Below are 17,862 nucleotides of genomic sequence, written 5' to 3' on the forward strand. Positions count from 1 at the left end.
GCCAGCTGCGAACCTGGCTTCCTGTCCCACTCCACACAGTCAGTGTTCTGAAGCTGTGGCTTCCCACGTGACTGTTGAATAAGTGAATAAATACCTTGGGCATGAACAAGAGGTGGGTAGAGCTCTCTCTGCAGGGCTGGGACTCGCTGGCTATGCTGTCTCTTGGTTTACAGTGGAGGGAGGGAGGGAATTACCCAGACCAGTGGGAGAGTTTCATGTCCTCAGAAGTATTTTGACTGCAATGGCAAATAGCTCTGCTTCCCTGCATTTGAAGCACATGCTGTTCTGAGTTTCCTGGCATTCCATGCTGGTTATTCTGTCCCAGCCAAGCATCTTGCCCTTATCAAGGAGCTGGAATTAGAGTAGAAGGTGAAGGAGTTTGAAGTCTTTGGCAGCCTAGTGCTGGCTTAAACAAAATCTCAAACTGTAAAGAAGAGAGAAGAGAGAAGAGAAGTAAGGCCAGGCTAGGGGCCCCTGTTGTTTCCTGAAATAAATTATGCCAGGGCCCCTATTACAGCCGCTGGCCCTCCTTATTAAAAGGACAACTCTCCATCCACTCACACCCATCTCCCTCTCCCCTTTCTGTAAGAGCAGCAGGGACGGGTTGATGAGTCCCTACACCTGCCAAGCCTTTGCAGGCAGTGGTGTTAGGCCCAGCCTGCTGAGTTCCTAGGAACTTGAACAAGCATCTATGGAGCACTCACTCCATGTCAGGCTCTTCCACCAGCACCCTGGAGACAGAAGACCAAGACATACTTTCCAGCCCGGCGGAGGGTGGAACTTAGCACACGATGCATTGAGAGCTCGGGATGCATCCAACCCAAAGTTCAGGCTAAAGGGAACTCTCACTGTGTGGGTGGGATCTTCAGTACAGTTTGCAATGGAGGCTGCTCTACTGGTTCCCCATCAAGTGTGGTGGTAAAGGGCACAGACTGGACACTCAGAGCTGCCAGGGTAAGGAAGCGCTCTTGTATCCCTCATCTGCTAGGAGAACTGTTTAAAAGATGGGATTTATTTAATTTTTTTGAGATGGAGTCTCATCCTGTCACCCAGGCTGGAGTGCAGTGGCTCACTGCAACCTCTGCCTCTGGGATCAAGCAATTCTGCCTCAGGCTCCTGAGCAGCTGAGATTACAGATACCTGCCACCACACCCAGCTAATTTTTATATTTTTAATAGAGATGGGTATGGCCAGGCTGGTCTCCAATTCTTGACCTCAAGTGATCGGTCCGCCTCGGCCTCCCAAAGTGCTGGGAATACAGGTGTGAGCCACTGCACCCTGCTATTTATTTTTTTGAGATCAAGTCTTGCTCTGTTGTCCAGGCTGGAGTGCAGTGGTGCAATATCGGCTCACTGCAACCTCTGCCTGCTGGGTTCAAGTGATTCCCCTGCCTCAGCCTCCTGAGTAGCTGGGACTACAGGCATGAGCCACCACGCCTGGCCAGAAAGTGCCCTTCTGTCCCTCATCTGCTAAGACCACTGTCTAAAAGATGGATTTTAGGTGGCCTTTTCTGTCATCTCTTTCTACTACATTCTGGTTCTTTTTCAGTATGTAATTTTCAGTAATTAGTAAATTAGCTAATTGGCTAAATTAATTACTGAACTACAAATTTAGTGATTAGTAATTTTAATAATTTCTAGTTCCCTTCTGAAATCTATAATCTCTAATACGCCTACTATCTGAGTCCTGTAGGTCTGTGTCTATTACTCTCTGTGCTAGTTTTTACACTTAGAATTGTACCTTCCTAAGAGTGCTTTTTATAACTACAGTGTTCATAATCATATCATTATGCCCAGCACGGAGGTGCTCAATAAATATACATTCCTAATGTCAAAAATTTTCAATGTGGTAAACCATAAAACATTTACTATAACCATTTTAAAGTACATACTTCAGTGTAAGTACATTCATATTTTTGTGCAGCCAAACTCTGGAACTCACTAAATCCTGCCAAACTAAAACTCTATCCCCATTAAATAAGCCATTACTGGCTCTCCCAGCTCCTGGCCGCCACCACTCTACTTTCTGTCTCTGTGAATCTGATTACTCTAGGTCCTTCACATAAGTGGAATCATACAGTATTTCTCTTTCTTTTTGTGACTGGCTTATTTCACTTTGCATAACATCTTCAAGGTTCATCCATATGCTAGCATGTGTCAGAATTTCCTTCCTTTTTAAGGCTGAATAATGTTTGACTGTATGGAGAGACCACATTTGTTTATCTGTCATTGGGCACTTGGATTGCTGCTGTCTTTTTGGCTGCTATGAATAAGGAGACCAGCTCAATCATGGGGATCCCCAACCTACCCGGTGCTGAAGGAATTAAGAAACAGAGATAGAGAGCAAAAGGTGGGTTCAGAGTAGAGTACCAGGGGTCTCACAGCATTTCCAGCTGAGAGTCCAGAGCAAACTCTGACCTACGTATTTATTCTTGACTTTACAGTGACAAGTTTTACAAGCAGATGCTCTGTGTTCTTTAATTGGTTAAAGGTAAACTAACCAGGCAGCTAGTGTGTGTTTACTATTGGTTAAAGACAAACTAGAAAGCACTCTTTACAAGGGAACAAAGGAAAGGGTCACATATCCTGTGTTCAAAGAACTAATTCATCTGGCGTGAGACATATTTATATTCGTTACTGTTTTATAGTGCTTTGCAGTTTTCTGCTTTGGGGGCAGTTTTCTACTTTAGGGGGCTCACTAGGATTCCCTTGTCACCACTCTCAATAGGATTTCTCAGCAAACAATATGATTTCTCACACACATCAGAATTTGCTCTCAACAACACCGCTATGAACATCAGTGTATAAATGTGTGAGGCCCTTTGAATTGTAGGGAGTACACACCCAGAAGTGGAAATGCTGGATTATATGGTAATTCTTTGTTTTGAGACAGGGTCTCGCTCTGTCACCCAGGCTGGAATGCAGTGGTACAATCTTGGCTGACTGCAACCCCTGCGTCCTGTGTTCAAGCGATTCTTATCCCTCAGCCTCCTGAGTAGCTGGAATTACAGGCCTGCACCACCACGCCTGGCTAATTTTTGTGTTTTTAGTAGAGATAGGGTTTCACCTTATTGGCCTGGCTGGTATCGAACTCCTGGCCTCAAGTGATTTGCCTGCCCTGGCCTCACAAAGTTCTGGGATTACAAGTGTTAGCCACCACGCTTGGCCTATTTTTACCTTTTTGATAAATTGTCATACTGTCTTCCATAGCTGCAGCTCCATTTCAAACTCCCAGTAAGAGTACACAAGGGTTCCAACTGCTCAGCATCCTCGCCAACACTTGTTATTTTCTGTATTGATTGCAGCCATCCTAATGATTCTGAGGTGGCCTCTCCATGTAGGTCGTCTTCTTTTCCTTTTTTTGAGATGGAGTCTCGCTCTGTCACCCAGGCTAGAGTGCAGTGGTGCAATCTTGGCTCACTGCAGCCTCCACCTCCCAGGTTCAAGCAATTCTCCTGCCTCAGCTTCCTCAGCATCTGGGACTTCAGGCACATGCCACCACACCCAGCTTATTTTTCTATTTTTAGTAGAGATATGGTGTTACCATGTCAGCCAGGCTGGTCTAAAACTCCTGACCTCAAGTGATCCACCCACCTCAGCCTTTCAGACTGCTGGGATTACAGGCATGAGCGGCATGCCCAGCCTCTCCATGTGGTTTTGGTTTGTTTCCCTAATAATTAGTGATGGTGAGCATCTTTTTATGTACTGATTGGCCATTTGCATCTCTTATTTGGAGGACTGTCTATTCACATCCTTTGCACATTTCTGAACTGCGTTAGTTGGGTTTTTGTTGTTGCATTGTGAGAGTCCTTTATCTATTCTAGATGGGAACTCTGTCACGTGTAATTTGTACCTCTGTCCTGTCATTCCGCAGGTTGCCTTTTCACTCTGTTAATAGTACCCTTTGATTCAATCCCATTTGTCTACTTTTCCTTTTGTTGTTTGGGCCTTTGATGTCATATCCGAGAAATCATTGCCAAAGGAAGCTCTCCTTCTATGTTTTAAGAGTTGTTGGCTTGGAATGGTGGCTCACGCCTATAATCCCAGCACGTTGGGAGGCCAAAGTGGGTGAATCATGAGGTCAGGAGTTCAAGACCAGCCTGATCAAGATGCCCTGTCTCTACTAAAAATACAAAAATTAGCTAGGCATGTTGGTGGGTGCTTGTAATCCCAGCTACTTGGCAGGTTGAGGCAGAGAGTCACTTGAACCCGGTAGCCCGAGGTTGCAGTGAGCCGGGATCATGCCACTGCACTCCAGCCTGGGCGACAGAGTGAGGCTCCATTCCAAGAAAACAAGAGTTGTATAGTTTTAGATCTTACACTTGGGTCTTTGATTCATTATTGAGGTGGTTTTGGTTTGTTTTTTTAACATGATATAAGATAAGGCTTTAAGTTCATTCTTTTGCCTGTGGATATCTAGTTTTCCCACACCATTTGTTGAAAGACTGTCCCTTCCCTGATTGAAAAGTCTCGGCATCCTTATTGAACTCATTTGATCGTATGTGTAAGGGTTTCCTTCTGCACTCTGTATTCCATTCCACTGGTCTCCTATGTCTTTACTGCCATACCACACTTTTGACCACTGTAGCATTTAATAATACATTTTAAAATTTGGAAGTAAAAGCCTTCCAACTTTGTTATTCTTTTTCAAGATTGCTTTGGCCATTTGGAATTTCTTGAAATTGCATATAAACTTTACACAGTTTATAAGGGTAGATTTTTCTATAGTTGAAGAAAAAATGTCACTGGGATTTTTAGAGCAGTTACACTAAACTTGTAGATCACTTTGTTTCCTATTGACAACTTAATGAAACTAAGCCTTATAATCTATAAATACAAGATTTTTTGTATTTTACATTTGTTACACAACCAGTCTCTGGAACTTTAAATCCTGCCAAAGTCTTTGCCTCCTGGTTAAGTTTATTCCTATTTTATTCTTTTTGATGCTATTGTAAACTGACTGTTTTCTTTTTTTTAAGATGGTGTCTCACTATGTTGCCCAGGCTGGAGTACACTGGCCATTCACAGGAATAATCATTATAAAAACTGACGGCATTGACCTCCCAGGCTCAAGCAATTTTCCTGCCTCATCCTCCCAAGTAGCTGGGACTATGGGCATTCCACAACCAAGCCAGCAGGAACTGTTTTCTTAATTTCCTTCTTTGATCATTGTTAGTATATAGAAATGGAACTGACTTTTGCATGTTGATTTCATAATCCTGAAACTTGGACAAATTATTAGTTCTAACAGTTTATTTTGTGCAATCTTCAGTATTTTTCACAAAGATGATCATGTCGTTTGTTAATAGAGAAAATTTTACTTCTTCCTTTCCAATTTGGATGCCTTTTCTTTTTCCTTTCTTTCTTAATAGCTCTGGCTAGGATATCCAATATTGTGAAACCAGGCATCCTTGTTTTATTCATCATCTTGGAAAACTTTGTCTCTCATCATTGAGAATGATATTAGCTGGAAGTTGTTCATATGACCTTTATTACGTTGAAGTTGTTTTGATTTCTAGTCAGTATGTTTTTAATCATGAAAGGATATTAAACTTAATTAAATGCTTTTTCTATACTAATTGAAACAAATTGTCATGTGTTTTCTTTCCTTCATTCTGTTAATGTGGTATCTTACATTAATGTTTTTATGGTAACCACCTTTGCATTCCAGGAAGAACTCTCACTTGATCATGTTGTATAATTCATCTATGACACTGCTGAATTCTCCTTATTAGTATTTTCTTGAGCACTTCTGAATCTGTATTGATCAGGGATAGTGGTGTGTTTTCTTCTGCTCCTTTGTCTGCCTTTGGTATCAGTAGTGCTGGCCTCACAGAATGAGTTTGGAGATATTCTTTTCTCAGGATTTTTGAAGATGAGCAGGATTGGTATTGGTTCTGTAAATGTTTGGTACAAGTCACCCTTGAAACCATCTGTTCTTGTACTTTTCTTTCTTGTCAAGTTTTTGGTCACCTATTCAATCTCGTTGGTAGTTATAAGTCAGTTTTTCCATCTTCTATTTTATTTATTTCTGTTCTACCCTAACCTTTATTATTTCCTTCCTTCTCCTAGCTTTGGGTTTAGGCTGTTCTTCATAAATTTTCTAATAATTTAAGGTACAAAGTTAGGATTGTGGTTTGAGAGCTTTTTCTTTTTTCTTTTATTTGACAGAGGGTCTTGCCACTTGCTGAGTTAGTCTCAAATTCCTGGGCTCAAGTAATCTCCTGGCCTCAGCCTTCCAAGTAGCTGGGATTATAGAACAGTGTCAATAGGCCTGGCTGCTGCTGCTTTGTGTGGTGGGGGGAGGGGGGAGGGGGGCAGGGGTTGGGGGAAATGGAGTCTAGCTGTCTGGCCAAGGCTGGAGTGCAGTGGTGCAAGCTGGGCCCACTGCAGTCTTCTCTTCATAGGTTCAAGTGATTCTGCTGCCTCAGCCTCCCAAGTAGCTGCGATTACAGGTGCTTGCCACCACACCTGCCTGATTTTTATGCTTCTAGTAGAGATAGGGTTCCGTCATGTCAGCCAGGCTGGTCTTGAACTCCTGACATGAGGTTATCTGCCTTCCTCATCCTTCCAAAGTGCTGAGATTACAGGTGTGAGCCACCACCCTTGGCCAGCTTTCTTTAATGTAAGCATGTACAGCTATAAATTTCCCTCATAGCACTGCTTTTGTTGCATCCCAAAAGATTTGATATGTTTTGTCTCAAAAATACTTTATAATTTTCCTTATTATTTTTCTTTGATCCATAGTTTTGTAGTATGTTGTTTAGTTCCCATAGATTTGTGAATATTCTAGTTTTCCTCCTGCTAGTATGATTTCAGTCATTTAAAATGCATTAAATCTTGATTTGAGGCCTAATATATGATCTTTTCCAGAGAACATTCCATGTGTACTTTAAAGAATGTGTATTCTGCTGCTGGGTGAACTCATCTGTGTATGTCTGGTACGTCCAATTAGTCTATAGTATTATTCAAGCCCTCTGTTTCCTTCTTGATCTTCTGTCTGGGTGTTGTATCCATTATTGAAAGTGAGTTATTGGGCCAGGCACAGTAGCTCATGCCTGTAATCCCAGCACTTCGGGCAGCCAAGGGAGGTGGATCACCTGAGGTCAGGAGTTCAAGACCAGCCTTACCAACATGGTGAAACCGTGTCTTTACTAAAAACAGCCAGGTATGGTGGCATACACCTGTAATCCCAGCTACTCTGAGGCTGAGACACAGGAATCACTTGAATCCAGGAGGTTGCAGTGACCTGTCTCATGCCATTGCACTCCAGCCTGGGCAACAGAGTCAGATTCTGTCTCAAAAAAAAGTGACATGTTAAAGTCACCTACTGTTACCATAGAACTATCTGTTTCTCCTTTCATTCTGTTGGTGTTTGCTTCATGTATTTAGGAGCTCTGAGGTGTGCTGCATGCAGATTTATAACTGTTACATCTTTTTGGTGAATTGACTGTTATTATCTCTTAAAACAGCTTTTGACCTTAAGTCTATTTAGTCTGAGATTAGTCTAGCTCCTCCTTCCTCTTTTTGGTTACCATTTGCATGGAATATCCTTTTTGATCCTTTCACTTTCAACCAATGTGTAAGTCTCTTACAGTCTTTTGATTGTAGAATTCATTTGCATTTTTAAAGACTATCATCTGACGAAGCTCACTACCCTGTTGGGTGACTGTGCCATGAGGCCCACAGCCAAGGGCTCAATGAGCAGTTCCTCTGGGAGGACTCCAGCCACCATTTACAGGGCCTCCCGATGCCACTCTGTCGATTGTTTTCTGCATAGCTTATGGTTTGTTTTCTCTCTCATTTTCTTCCTTCTGCCTTCCTTTGTGTTAATTGATTTTTTTGGTGTGACACACTTAGAATCCCTTCTTATTTCCTTTTGTGCACATTCTATAGATATTTTCTTTGTAATTACCATTTTCTTTGTAATTACATTTCTTTGTAATGTACCATTACATAATACATCCTGAAGTTGTAGCAATCAATTTTAAACTAGGAAGTTCAATCACATACAAATAATCTGCTCCTTGACAGCTCTACCCCATCCTATGTTGTTGTTACAAAGTATATCTACATTTTAGAGAGGAGGGTCTCACTCTGTCGCCCAGGCTGGAGTGCAGTGGCACTGTCATAGCTCGTCGTAACCTCCAGCCCCTGGACTCAAGTGATCCTCCATAGCTGAGACTACAGATGCACACCACCATGCCTAATTTTTTTACAAATAAATTATATATTCAAGACAGACTTATGGTTACACATCTCTTTTAAATCCAATAAAATAATTAAAATCAGAGATATCAATCAAAATTCCAATAATACAGGTCTTTACATGTGGCTTCGAATGTCCACCTAGCATTCTTTTGTTTCGACTTGAAGGACTCCCTTTAGCATTTCTCGCAGGGTAGGTCCCAGTGTAATGAACTCTCTCAGCTTTTGTTTATCTGAGAATGTCTTAATTTCTCTGGTCAGGTGCGAGGTGGGAGGATCACATGAGGTCAGGGGTTCGAGATCAGCCTGGCTAATATGGTGAAACCCCATCTCTACTAAAAATACAAAAACGTGGTTGCAGATGCCTGTAATCCCAAATACTTGGGAGGCTGCACCAGTGTACTGCAGCCTGGAGGACAGAGCAGGACCCTGTCTCAAAAAGATAATAAAAACTGTCTTAATTTCTTCCTCTGTTTCTTATGAGAGTTCATGAGATGCCTTTATGTTGTAACTTATTGTTGTAACCGAACGAGCGCAAAATCACCACTGAGACAAAGACTAGGCCAAATTACAGGGTCTTCATAGCCAGTGGTGCTGAGGACTCGAGTCTCTCTAACCCGTGGCCTCAAAGGGAGGATGTCAAGACCTTTTATGCCTGTAAACCACGTCCTGGGTTAGGGTGAGGGTGAGGGGCTTCAGACATTCCCAGGGCCAGTGTTCTTTGGTCATTCCAGTTGTTACTTAAGTGGTTCACGGAAGTCAAGATAAGCGTAGTTTACACATTGTCTGGATAGGGTGGAAATTACAGACCTTAGTTACCTATTACAAGTCGCAGGGGCCAAGATGGCGTGGGTATGGACTGCTTGCCTGTCACATCAGGGTTACAGAGAGCAATTTCAACAGAAAGCCGACATATGGCTGAGTTATGCAGTTTTATGGGGCATATCCCATGTCACATTATAACCACCTTTTAATTTGTCTTTCAAAATTTCACTATAATTGGTGACTGCTTTTCTTAAATACTTCACTGGTGTCCAAGAGAGAGGAAGAATTTCGCCCTTGTTTAAAAAATAATAATAATAATAAACCCAGCCAGACATTGTGGCTCACACCTGTAATCTCAGCACTTTGGGAGGCCGAGGCAGGCAGATCACAAGGTCAGACATTTAAGACCATCCTGGCCAACATGGTGCAACCCCGTCTCCACTAAAAACACACACACAAATATTAGCTGGACTTGGTGGCACCTGACTGTAATCCCAGCTACTCAGGAGGCTGAGGCAGGAGAATTGCTGGAACCCGGGAGATGGAGGTTACAGTGAGCCGAGATTGTGCCACTGCAGTCCAGCCTGGGTGACATAGCAAGACTCTGTCTCAAATAAATAAATAAATACACCCTAAGAAGAAGGGAGAGGACCTTAACTGCAGATAAGAGTCCATTGTCACCCTGTGGCTATAAATCTGAGTTGCTTGTCCTGCCAGATGTTCTGTTGATGGCTGTAGTGGCTGACAGTTTTGTATTTACACAGTCAGAACAATGAGTGCTTCTGCTTGATTCCCAGATTCTCTAACCTTCCCGTGGAGCCACACCACCTGCTGTCTTGGCACTTCATGAGTCCAATGCTGCTTCCCGAGAGTATCTGGTTGGTAGACCATGACCTTGATTCCTGCCTCTAAGCCTAGCTTTATTCTCAGCAGCCACCACCTTTTTGGTACTAGAACAGTGCTTTTTCTAGTACACTCATAAGTGGATGCTGAAATCACAACCTGGCCATTTGGATGTTCAACTAATGCTTTATGCCGCAGAGTCACTGGAACTCACCGGAGCTCAGGTGTGTAGCACTTACTTGTTTCTCTACGGCTGGGAGTGCAAACATTGTTGATGTGTTTATTTCCCATTTTTTACTTTGGAGGTTTTGTTTTGTGAGACAAGGTCTCACTCTGTCACGCAGCCAGGAGTGTAATCATGGCTTACTGTAGCCTTGACTTCCCAGGTTCAAGCCATCTCCCCTTAGCCTCCAAAAGTGCAAGGAGTACAAGCATGAGCCACTGCACCTGGCCTACTTTTGAGCTTTGAGTTCTTTATATATTCTAGAGATGAGTCTCTCTGGAGATGAGTCCTTGGTCTGATAGGTGGTTTGCAAACATTTTTTCTAATCTGTAGCTTGTCTTTCCATCTTTCTAATCGAGTTTTTCAGAGAGCAAAAGTATGGTCTCTCTTGGCAATACTCTGCCGCTGTAGCAGGAGAGCAGACACAGACAGTATGTAAATGAACATGTGGATGTATCCCTTGAGTAAGCATCCATTTGTGGTAAAGAGCTCTCTAGACAGATCTGTGCTAAGAGCTTATTTCATTCAGTAATAGTTAAGCTGTGGATTATCTCTAACCTCATGCTTACGTTCTCTTACTCCACTGTCTTCTGTTGCTGCTGGTGGGAAAGCAATTGTCATCATGTTCTTCCTTTTTCCCACCCTCCTCAGTAGCTTTTAGGACCTTTTCTTTGTCTTTTCTGCAATTGTGTTTGGATGGGTCTAGGTATGGATGGATTTGGAGATTGTGCCTCCTGACTCTAAAGGGTCTTGGGTCCTGTCTCTGTTTTCATTCTGGAATTTTTTTTTTTTTTTTTTTTTTTGAGACAGATTCTTACTCTATCACCAGCCTGGAGTGCAGTGGCAAGATCTCAACTCACTGCAACCTCCGCCTCCTGGGTTCAAGCGTTTCTCCTGCTTCAGCCTCCCAAATAGCTGGGATTACAGGCAAACACCACCACACCTGGCTAATTTTTGTATTTTTAGTAGAGATGGGGTTTCACCATGTTGGCCAGATTGATCTCATGACCTTAGGTGATCCACTCATCTTGGCCTCCCGAAGTGCTGGGATTACAGGGATGAGCCACCACACCTGGCCTGGAATTTCTTTGAGACATGTTGGATCCTCTGATGTCATCTGCCCTTTGTCGTATTTTCCAGTTGATTAATTTTCTCTTCTGCTGTTGAATTCATTAAGTTTTAAATGTCTGTGAATGGCAGCCACTAATTCCAGCATCTGAAGCTTTTGGAAGTCCACTCTTCTTGTTGCCACTGACTTCTATGCCCTTTTAGTGGGGCTTTGGCTGCGGCAATCATATGCAGCACTGGCTAAAGAATCTCAAGGTAGCTAGCGTTAGAACTGAATTAGAGGTCCACCCTGATAGTAGGGACAAACCCCCACACATTTGCTCACAGAAGTCATCTTCTGTGTTGATGATGATTTTTGCTGTATGAGAGCAGAGGGAAAACAGGGGCTGAGCATTTTCCCTAAACGAGAGTGGACATTCAAATCCCTAGTGAGGCTGAGCACAGTGGCTCATGCCTGTCATCCAGCACTTTGGGAGACCAAGGCAGGTGGATCACCAGAGGTCAGGAATTCATGACCAGCCTGGCCAACATGGAAAAATACCATCTCTACAAAAATACCTGCCTGTATTTTGGGGAGGCTGAGGCAGGAGTATTGCTTGAACCTGGGAAGTGGAAGTTGCAGTGAGGTGAGATTGTGCCACTACACTCCAGCCTGGGTAGATTGTAAATAAGAGAGATCACTTGACTCACAGTTCTGCAGGCCATACAAGCACAGCTTCAGCATCTGCTTGGCTTCTGGAGGCCTCAGGAAGCTTATGATTATGGCAGAAATGGGAATGGGTGCAAAGAGAGAGAGGAGGGGCCAGGCTCCTTATAAACAAACTGCTCTCAGGTGAACTAACAGCAAGAACTCACGCTTCACCAAACGCAGGATGCTAAGCCATCGATGAGGGATGTACCCCCTCTAACAAACGTGAGATTTGGAGGGGACACACATCCAAGCTGTATCAGGCAGTAAATGTTTTGTTTTGACTCTTAGCTCCTTGAATGACAATTATTTGTTCTCCCTGGCAAGAGAGAGAGACGAGACAGATTTTCCCTCCAGCTGGCAGGCAGATGCCAGAGAGAGGGCAGAGTGCCAGCCGGCTGGGGTGGCTTACCGGACTGTGGAGGAGGGGCCAGGGGCCCGAAGTTGCAGGCACACAGGTGGATGTAGGCGGCCGCCAGAGTGCAGGCAGGCTGGAGCTCCCAGGTGCCACAGGGGTCCTGCACACACAGGCTGAGGAATGGTTCAAGGTCCACCTAAAATCAGGGCCACCCAGTCACTGTCTCTAGCCTGGGCCCCTCCTCCATGCCACCCCCAAGGGTAGACTGGGGAAAGGGCTTTCTATGCCCCAGGGGCCAGGCTCACACTCACCACCTAGAAGCAGTTCCTCAAGCTGGAACGGGGTCCTGGAAGAAGGCCCAGCAGGTGGGGCTCTGTCCTGAGCAGGTCGGCTGAGTCTTCTTAGTGGCCCAGCAGTCACCATCCACCTGGCGGGACAGATGCAAGACTCAGTCCTCCCACTGGACCATGTGGCTCCCCCACATACATCGGCCTCAGCAGGAGACTCTCCCCAACCCTGGGTCTGCAAAGACCTCTGCAGAGCCAGCAGGCCACCTTCCTCTCCTGGTACTCTGCATCGAGCAGCCCTCAGGAGCCTCAGCCGGAGGGAGGAAGGGCAGGTGCACCTGCTCACCTGCCAGGCCAGGCTGAGCTCCTCCAGGCTGTGGGCCACAGAGCCGTCCGGCAACATCAGCTCATTGCCTGCGTCATTGTCGTTGGTACCCAGAGGGCCAGTGGATATGCCTGTCGGGAGGAGGGAAGCTGAGGAGGACCTGAGAGCCCGTGATCCTCCCCCTGGAGACCTGTATGAGAGGCAAGCCTGAGGCACACTGAGAAGTGGTAGAATCTCGCCACCTCCACCCCAGACTCCCGGAGCCCAGGGCTCTGGCTCTATATCCTCATCAAAGGAAGGAGGGAAAGCACAGGGACTAAGGATGGCATGTGTCCCCCTGACCCCTCTCCACATCCTCAGCTCGAGTGGCTGGAATCCAGGCCCACCCTTTATGTTCCTTGGCAGAGGGACCACAGAAGGGCCCACTTCTCCCTTATCCCAGGGAGCCGCATGTCCCAGGGATGGGGGCAGAAAGCCCTGGGCCTCAGTGCCATCATCTCAACCACAGTCGCCACCTACAGCCCGGGGACCTGTTGTACTGGAAGCTGAGAATGATGCATCCCAAAGAGGCTCTTGGTGGTGGGGCCAACCCCATCAGGGCCCAGACTCACCGTGGTGCCAGAGGCCCAGGGTCAGGCTGCAGAGGCTGGTGGGCATGTCACAGGAGATGGAGACCCCGTCCTCACTGGCCAGCTCAATCCTGGGGATGACCCTCCTTGTCATGGCAGGAGGCAGCTGGAGGTCTGGACAGCTGTCCCCCCGCTGGTAGGAGTTGTATAGCCTATAGTCCTGTGGACCAGAGGGGGTGGGCAGGAGGGCTGACCCACAGCCAGGGAACAAGCTTGAAAGTGCCATCCCCCAGGCAACCTGCCCCAGGCACAGGTCTTCAGGGGAAGCTCGGGCCTCTCCTCCTCACCTGCAGGCTGGGGTAGAAGACGAGGGTCACGTGTTTCAGCTCCACAGTCAGGGCCATGAGCCCCAAGCCTGTCCGACTCAGGATCAGGGAGAATGTGTTATGAGCAAAGTCTTGGGCCAGGAGGATGCTACCACACTGGACACCGAGGTTCCACACCCTGCTGTCGAAAGTCACCACATGCTGGGCCCCGGCCACCAGGGCATGGTCTAGGGAGAAGCAGACCCAAAGGCAGGGTGAGTGGAGCCAGCTCCACCCACAGCAGTGGGAGCACAAAGCCTGCTGGGCACCCCAATGCCTAGAGCCCCAGCTTAGGCTGCCCTGAGGCCAGGAGTCCCCTTCCCCTCCTGCCTCTGGCAGCAGCCAGAGGCCCAGTGATCCCCCACCAGCTTCAAGATGACATGAGCTGAAGGGCTACAGTGAATTCAGCCTAACGAGGAATCGAGTCCTGAGACCCGCTACAAAACTGCTGTGCTAAGTAACAAAGCCTGGCTCAGAGACCACATATTCTATGCTTCCATTTATATCAGATGTCCAGTGCACAGCCATGGACACAGCAGGCAGACTGGCAGCTGCAGGGTTTCATTTGAGGATGATAGAAACATTTTAAAATCGATTATGGTGAGGCATGCACAACTCTGAATAAACTAGAAGCTACTGAATCGTGCACTTAAAATTCACAGATTGGCCAGGCACAGTGGTGCTAAGCCATCCCAGCACTTTGCAGGGCTGAGGTAGGAGGCTTACTTGAACCCAGGAGGTCAAGGGTGCAGTGAGCCGAGAGCACACCACTGCACTCCAACCATGACAACAGAGTGAGACCTAGTCTCAAAAACAACAACAAAACAGATCACACAAGTCATCCATTTAATCTTGAGGAAGCTACTGGGGGGAAAAAAAGACATTAAGTGGATGGCCATCGGCTCCCTCAAACATGACAGCAGTGTCCTGCAGACCTGCCCTCTTCAGGGTAGGGAAGAGACGGACTGTGAAGGAGCAGGTCTGACCAGTCCAGCCAGCGAGGCCCCTGAGCTGTGCCTTGGGGGTGCTCGTGCCCGTGGCGGGAAAGCACCATCCATCGTTCACAGCCAGACACCTGTTGGCCAGGGCCAGCATCCCGTGGGAGGCACTACCAGTACCGTGGTCAGCTGTCAGAACTGAGGGGCACAGAGAAGCCCATGGTCACACACAAACTTGAAGAGCAGGCTGTTTTCTACGGCATCAGCGTGCTGCTTAGACATGACTGCATCCACGCTTCTAGGGAGCCCTAGGCCTCCATGTAAGTCACACAAAGATAAACCGCTCTTTGCCAGGCCTGGGTACTGTGGCTCCCCCATGTACATGAGGGACTCCCTCATGCATTAAGAACCGTACATGCCCCTTACCCATGTGAGCGAGCCACGTGGTTACCTGCATTTTACATTGGAGGAATCCAAGTCCACAGAGGTTAGCAGACTCACCTGAGCCACATGCAAGCTCCCCAGGAGTCCAGAGCCAGTCATCCCAGCACCAGATCGCCCCTGACCTGCGAGTCTGAACTCAGTTAATGCCCTTCCAGCTGTAATGGGAGATCTGCCTTCTGCTCCAGCAGAGCCCACAGGGAGGGAGCTGGCCTGAAGCCCTAAACCACCCACTATGCTCCTCTGTTGGGCCAGGCCTTATGTTCTGGACAAAAGCAGGATGCATAACCTCAGCCCTTGTCCCATAGGACTTTGGGAAGTCCAGAAAGCTCTGGGCCTGGCACTGTGATGCCACGAGCCTCTACAGGCTTCCCTGTGCCCCCACAGTACCTGCCCCTACATGGCCCTGCTGCTGTGCCCATGGGGCAGGCGGTGTCTGAGCCGGTAGAACTCAGCCAGCACGTTGGCCCTGGACAGCTGTTGGAGTGGCCGCAACATCTTCTCCTCCACCAGATAGCCAGTCACCCAGGCCACGTCACCCCCAGGCAGCAGCAGCAGCAGCAGCAGCATCACCACTGAGTAGCTCCTAGAGGGAACGCACAGGACAAGTCGCTGTGCCTGGCCGAGCTGTGCTTCCTTTGGCTGCAGAGGGGGAGCTCACGGGTCTGCAGAAAGAGCTCTGCCATGGAAAGCATGGTGGCGGTGGCCCTCTTGGGGAGGGGCTGTCCTTGTTTTAGGAAATCCCATAACAAGGTAGAGGAGCACAGAAGCTGGCATGACAGTGGAGGTGGGGTTGAGGCCAGGACAGAAACAACCTGCCCTATTTTGAGGACATGAGGGACTCCCTCATGCATTAAGAACCGTACATGCCCCTTACCCATGTGAGCAAGCCACATGGTTACCTGCATTTTACATTGGAGGAATCCAAGTCCACAGATGTCTGATGTCATGCCTGATCTGCCCCCTGGGTCTTGGGCAGCGTGGGGCCTGTATGTGGGGATGCCAAGGACAGGAGCTGGAAGGTGTAGGAAATTGTTTTGTTTTCTGGGACAGAATCTCATTCTGTGTTACAGGCTCAAGTATAGTGGTACTATCTTGACACTGCGACCTCTGCCTCCTGGGTTTAAGTGATTCTCCTGTCTCAGCCCCCAGAGTAGCTGGAACTACATGCACTCATGCCATGCCCGGCTAATTTTTGTATTTTTAGTAGAGTCTGGGTTTCACCATGTTAGCCAGGCTGGTCTTGAACTCCCGACCTCAAGTGATCTGCCCAAAGTGCTGGGATTACAGGCATGAGTCACTGTGCCTGACTAACAGGTCTAGGAAATATCTACAGTTGAGGGGAGGACTGGAACTTTCTCAATATGTAGAGTAGGGTCAAGCCTGGGAGATCTGAATGATCAGGGAAATCTCTGCTCACGTTGGGTGGAGTGGGACGAGGAACATTGCTCACTCTGTTGTTGACGGGCTGGTGAAGGGGGTGCAGGGGCAGGTGGACTTACCTTCTAGGGAGCCCAGAGGCCCTGCAGCTGGGGGCAGGAAGCAGCCTGAATGCCTTCCCTGCCTGTTAAATCCACTTTTTGGCACCCCCACCAGATCCCACTCACCAGGTAGGCGAATAACCAGGCAGGTGATTCTTCAACCAAGCCAAAGCCCTGCCCTGGGAGCTCTTCCCTTCCTCGGCCTACATTCTGACCGCAAGGCAGCAGGAGCAGGAACTTGTATTACATGGAGCCTTTTCCCCATGATGCAGGCGTAGTCCCTATTCTACAGCTGGGAAAACAGGCATGCAGAGCCGAGGCAGAGCTGGAGTCCAGACGCTCTGGGAGGCCACCGGCATGGAAGAAGGGAGCTGCCTCCCTTCCTGGAGCCCGGTTCCTGGTGAGTCTCATGCCTAGGAGGGAAAAGGATACTGGGTCCCCACTTCCATCCACCACTGCCGTGTTCTCAAAACAGGGACCAAAGGGACCTTTTGAAGTCAAAGGGTGATTTTGTCCTTCCTAGGTCAGAGCAGAAGCCAGAGTCCTCCCGCCCCGGCCTCAGGACCTCCCAGTCCCTCCCAGTTGCATCCACTCTCCCTTGCTCACATTCTGCTTCAGCCCAACCAGCTTGCTATTAAAACAGGCCAGACACGGTGGCTCTTACCTGTAATCCCAGAACTTTGAGAGGCCAAGTCTCTGGAGCCCAGGAGTCTGAGACCAGCCTGGCTGATACGGTGAAATCCTGACTCTACTAAAAATACAAACATTAGCCACGTATGGTGGCGCATGCCTGTAATCCTAGCCACTTAGAAGGGTGAGGCAGGAGAATTGCTTGAATTTGAGAGACAGAGGTTGCAGTGAGCTGAGATCACACCACAGCACTCCAGCCTGGGTGACAGAGAATGAGACTCCATCTCAAAAACAAACAGGCCAGGCACATCCCTCTCCCAGGCCTCTGTGCAGTGGTGACTGCAACTGGAGCTCTCTTGCCATACTGGCCCCATAGCTCTTGCTTGAACTGTACCTTCTCCTCAAAGCTGGCCATGGCCACACCATAGGATCCCCACCCCACCATCTCACCAATGTTCCATCGCTAGCATTTGCCACCTAAGGTATGGCTCAGTGGTGGTAAATGATAAGCAGTGTGCCACACCCAGCCTGTGGCCAGCTTCTGCATGGCCTGCAAGAAAGAAGGGATTTGTGTGTTTAAAAGATTAGAAAACAGGCTGGGAGTGGTGGCACATGCCTGTAATCCCAACACTTTGGAAGGCCAAGGCGGGGATGCATTACCTAAGATCAGAAGT

General features: G+C 47.5%; 1 protein-coding gene across 1 annotated transcript in view; it reads left to right on the forward strand.

Annotated features, from left to right (window-relative positions):
* Positions 1-17,862, forward strand: part of LOC141580517 (uncharacterized) — a 52,194-nt gene that overhangs the window by 23,067 nt on the left and 11,265 nt on the right. The window contains exon 2 of the mRNA XM_074381580.1: positions 16,831-16,958. Within this exon, the coding sequence (XP_074237681.1) occupies positions 16,831-16,958 (128 nt within the window). The remainder of the gene's footprint in view (positions 1-16,830; positions 16,959-17,862) is intronic.

This window comes from Saimiri boliviensis, chromosome 12 (assembly GCF_048565385.1).
Source record: "Saimiri boliviensis isolate mSaiBol1 chromosome 12, mSaiBol1.pri, whole genome shotgun sequence".
In the NCBI taxonomy this organism is placed as follows: domain Eukaryota; kingdom Metazoa; phylum Chordata; class Mammalia; order Primates; family Cebidae; genus Saimiri; species Saimiri boliviensis.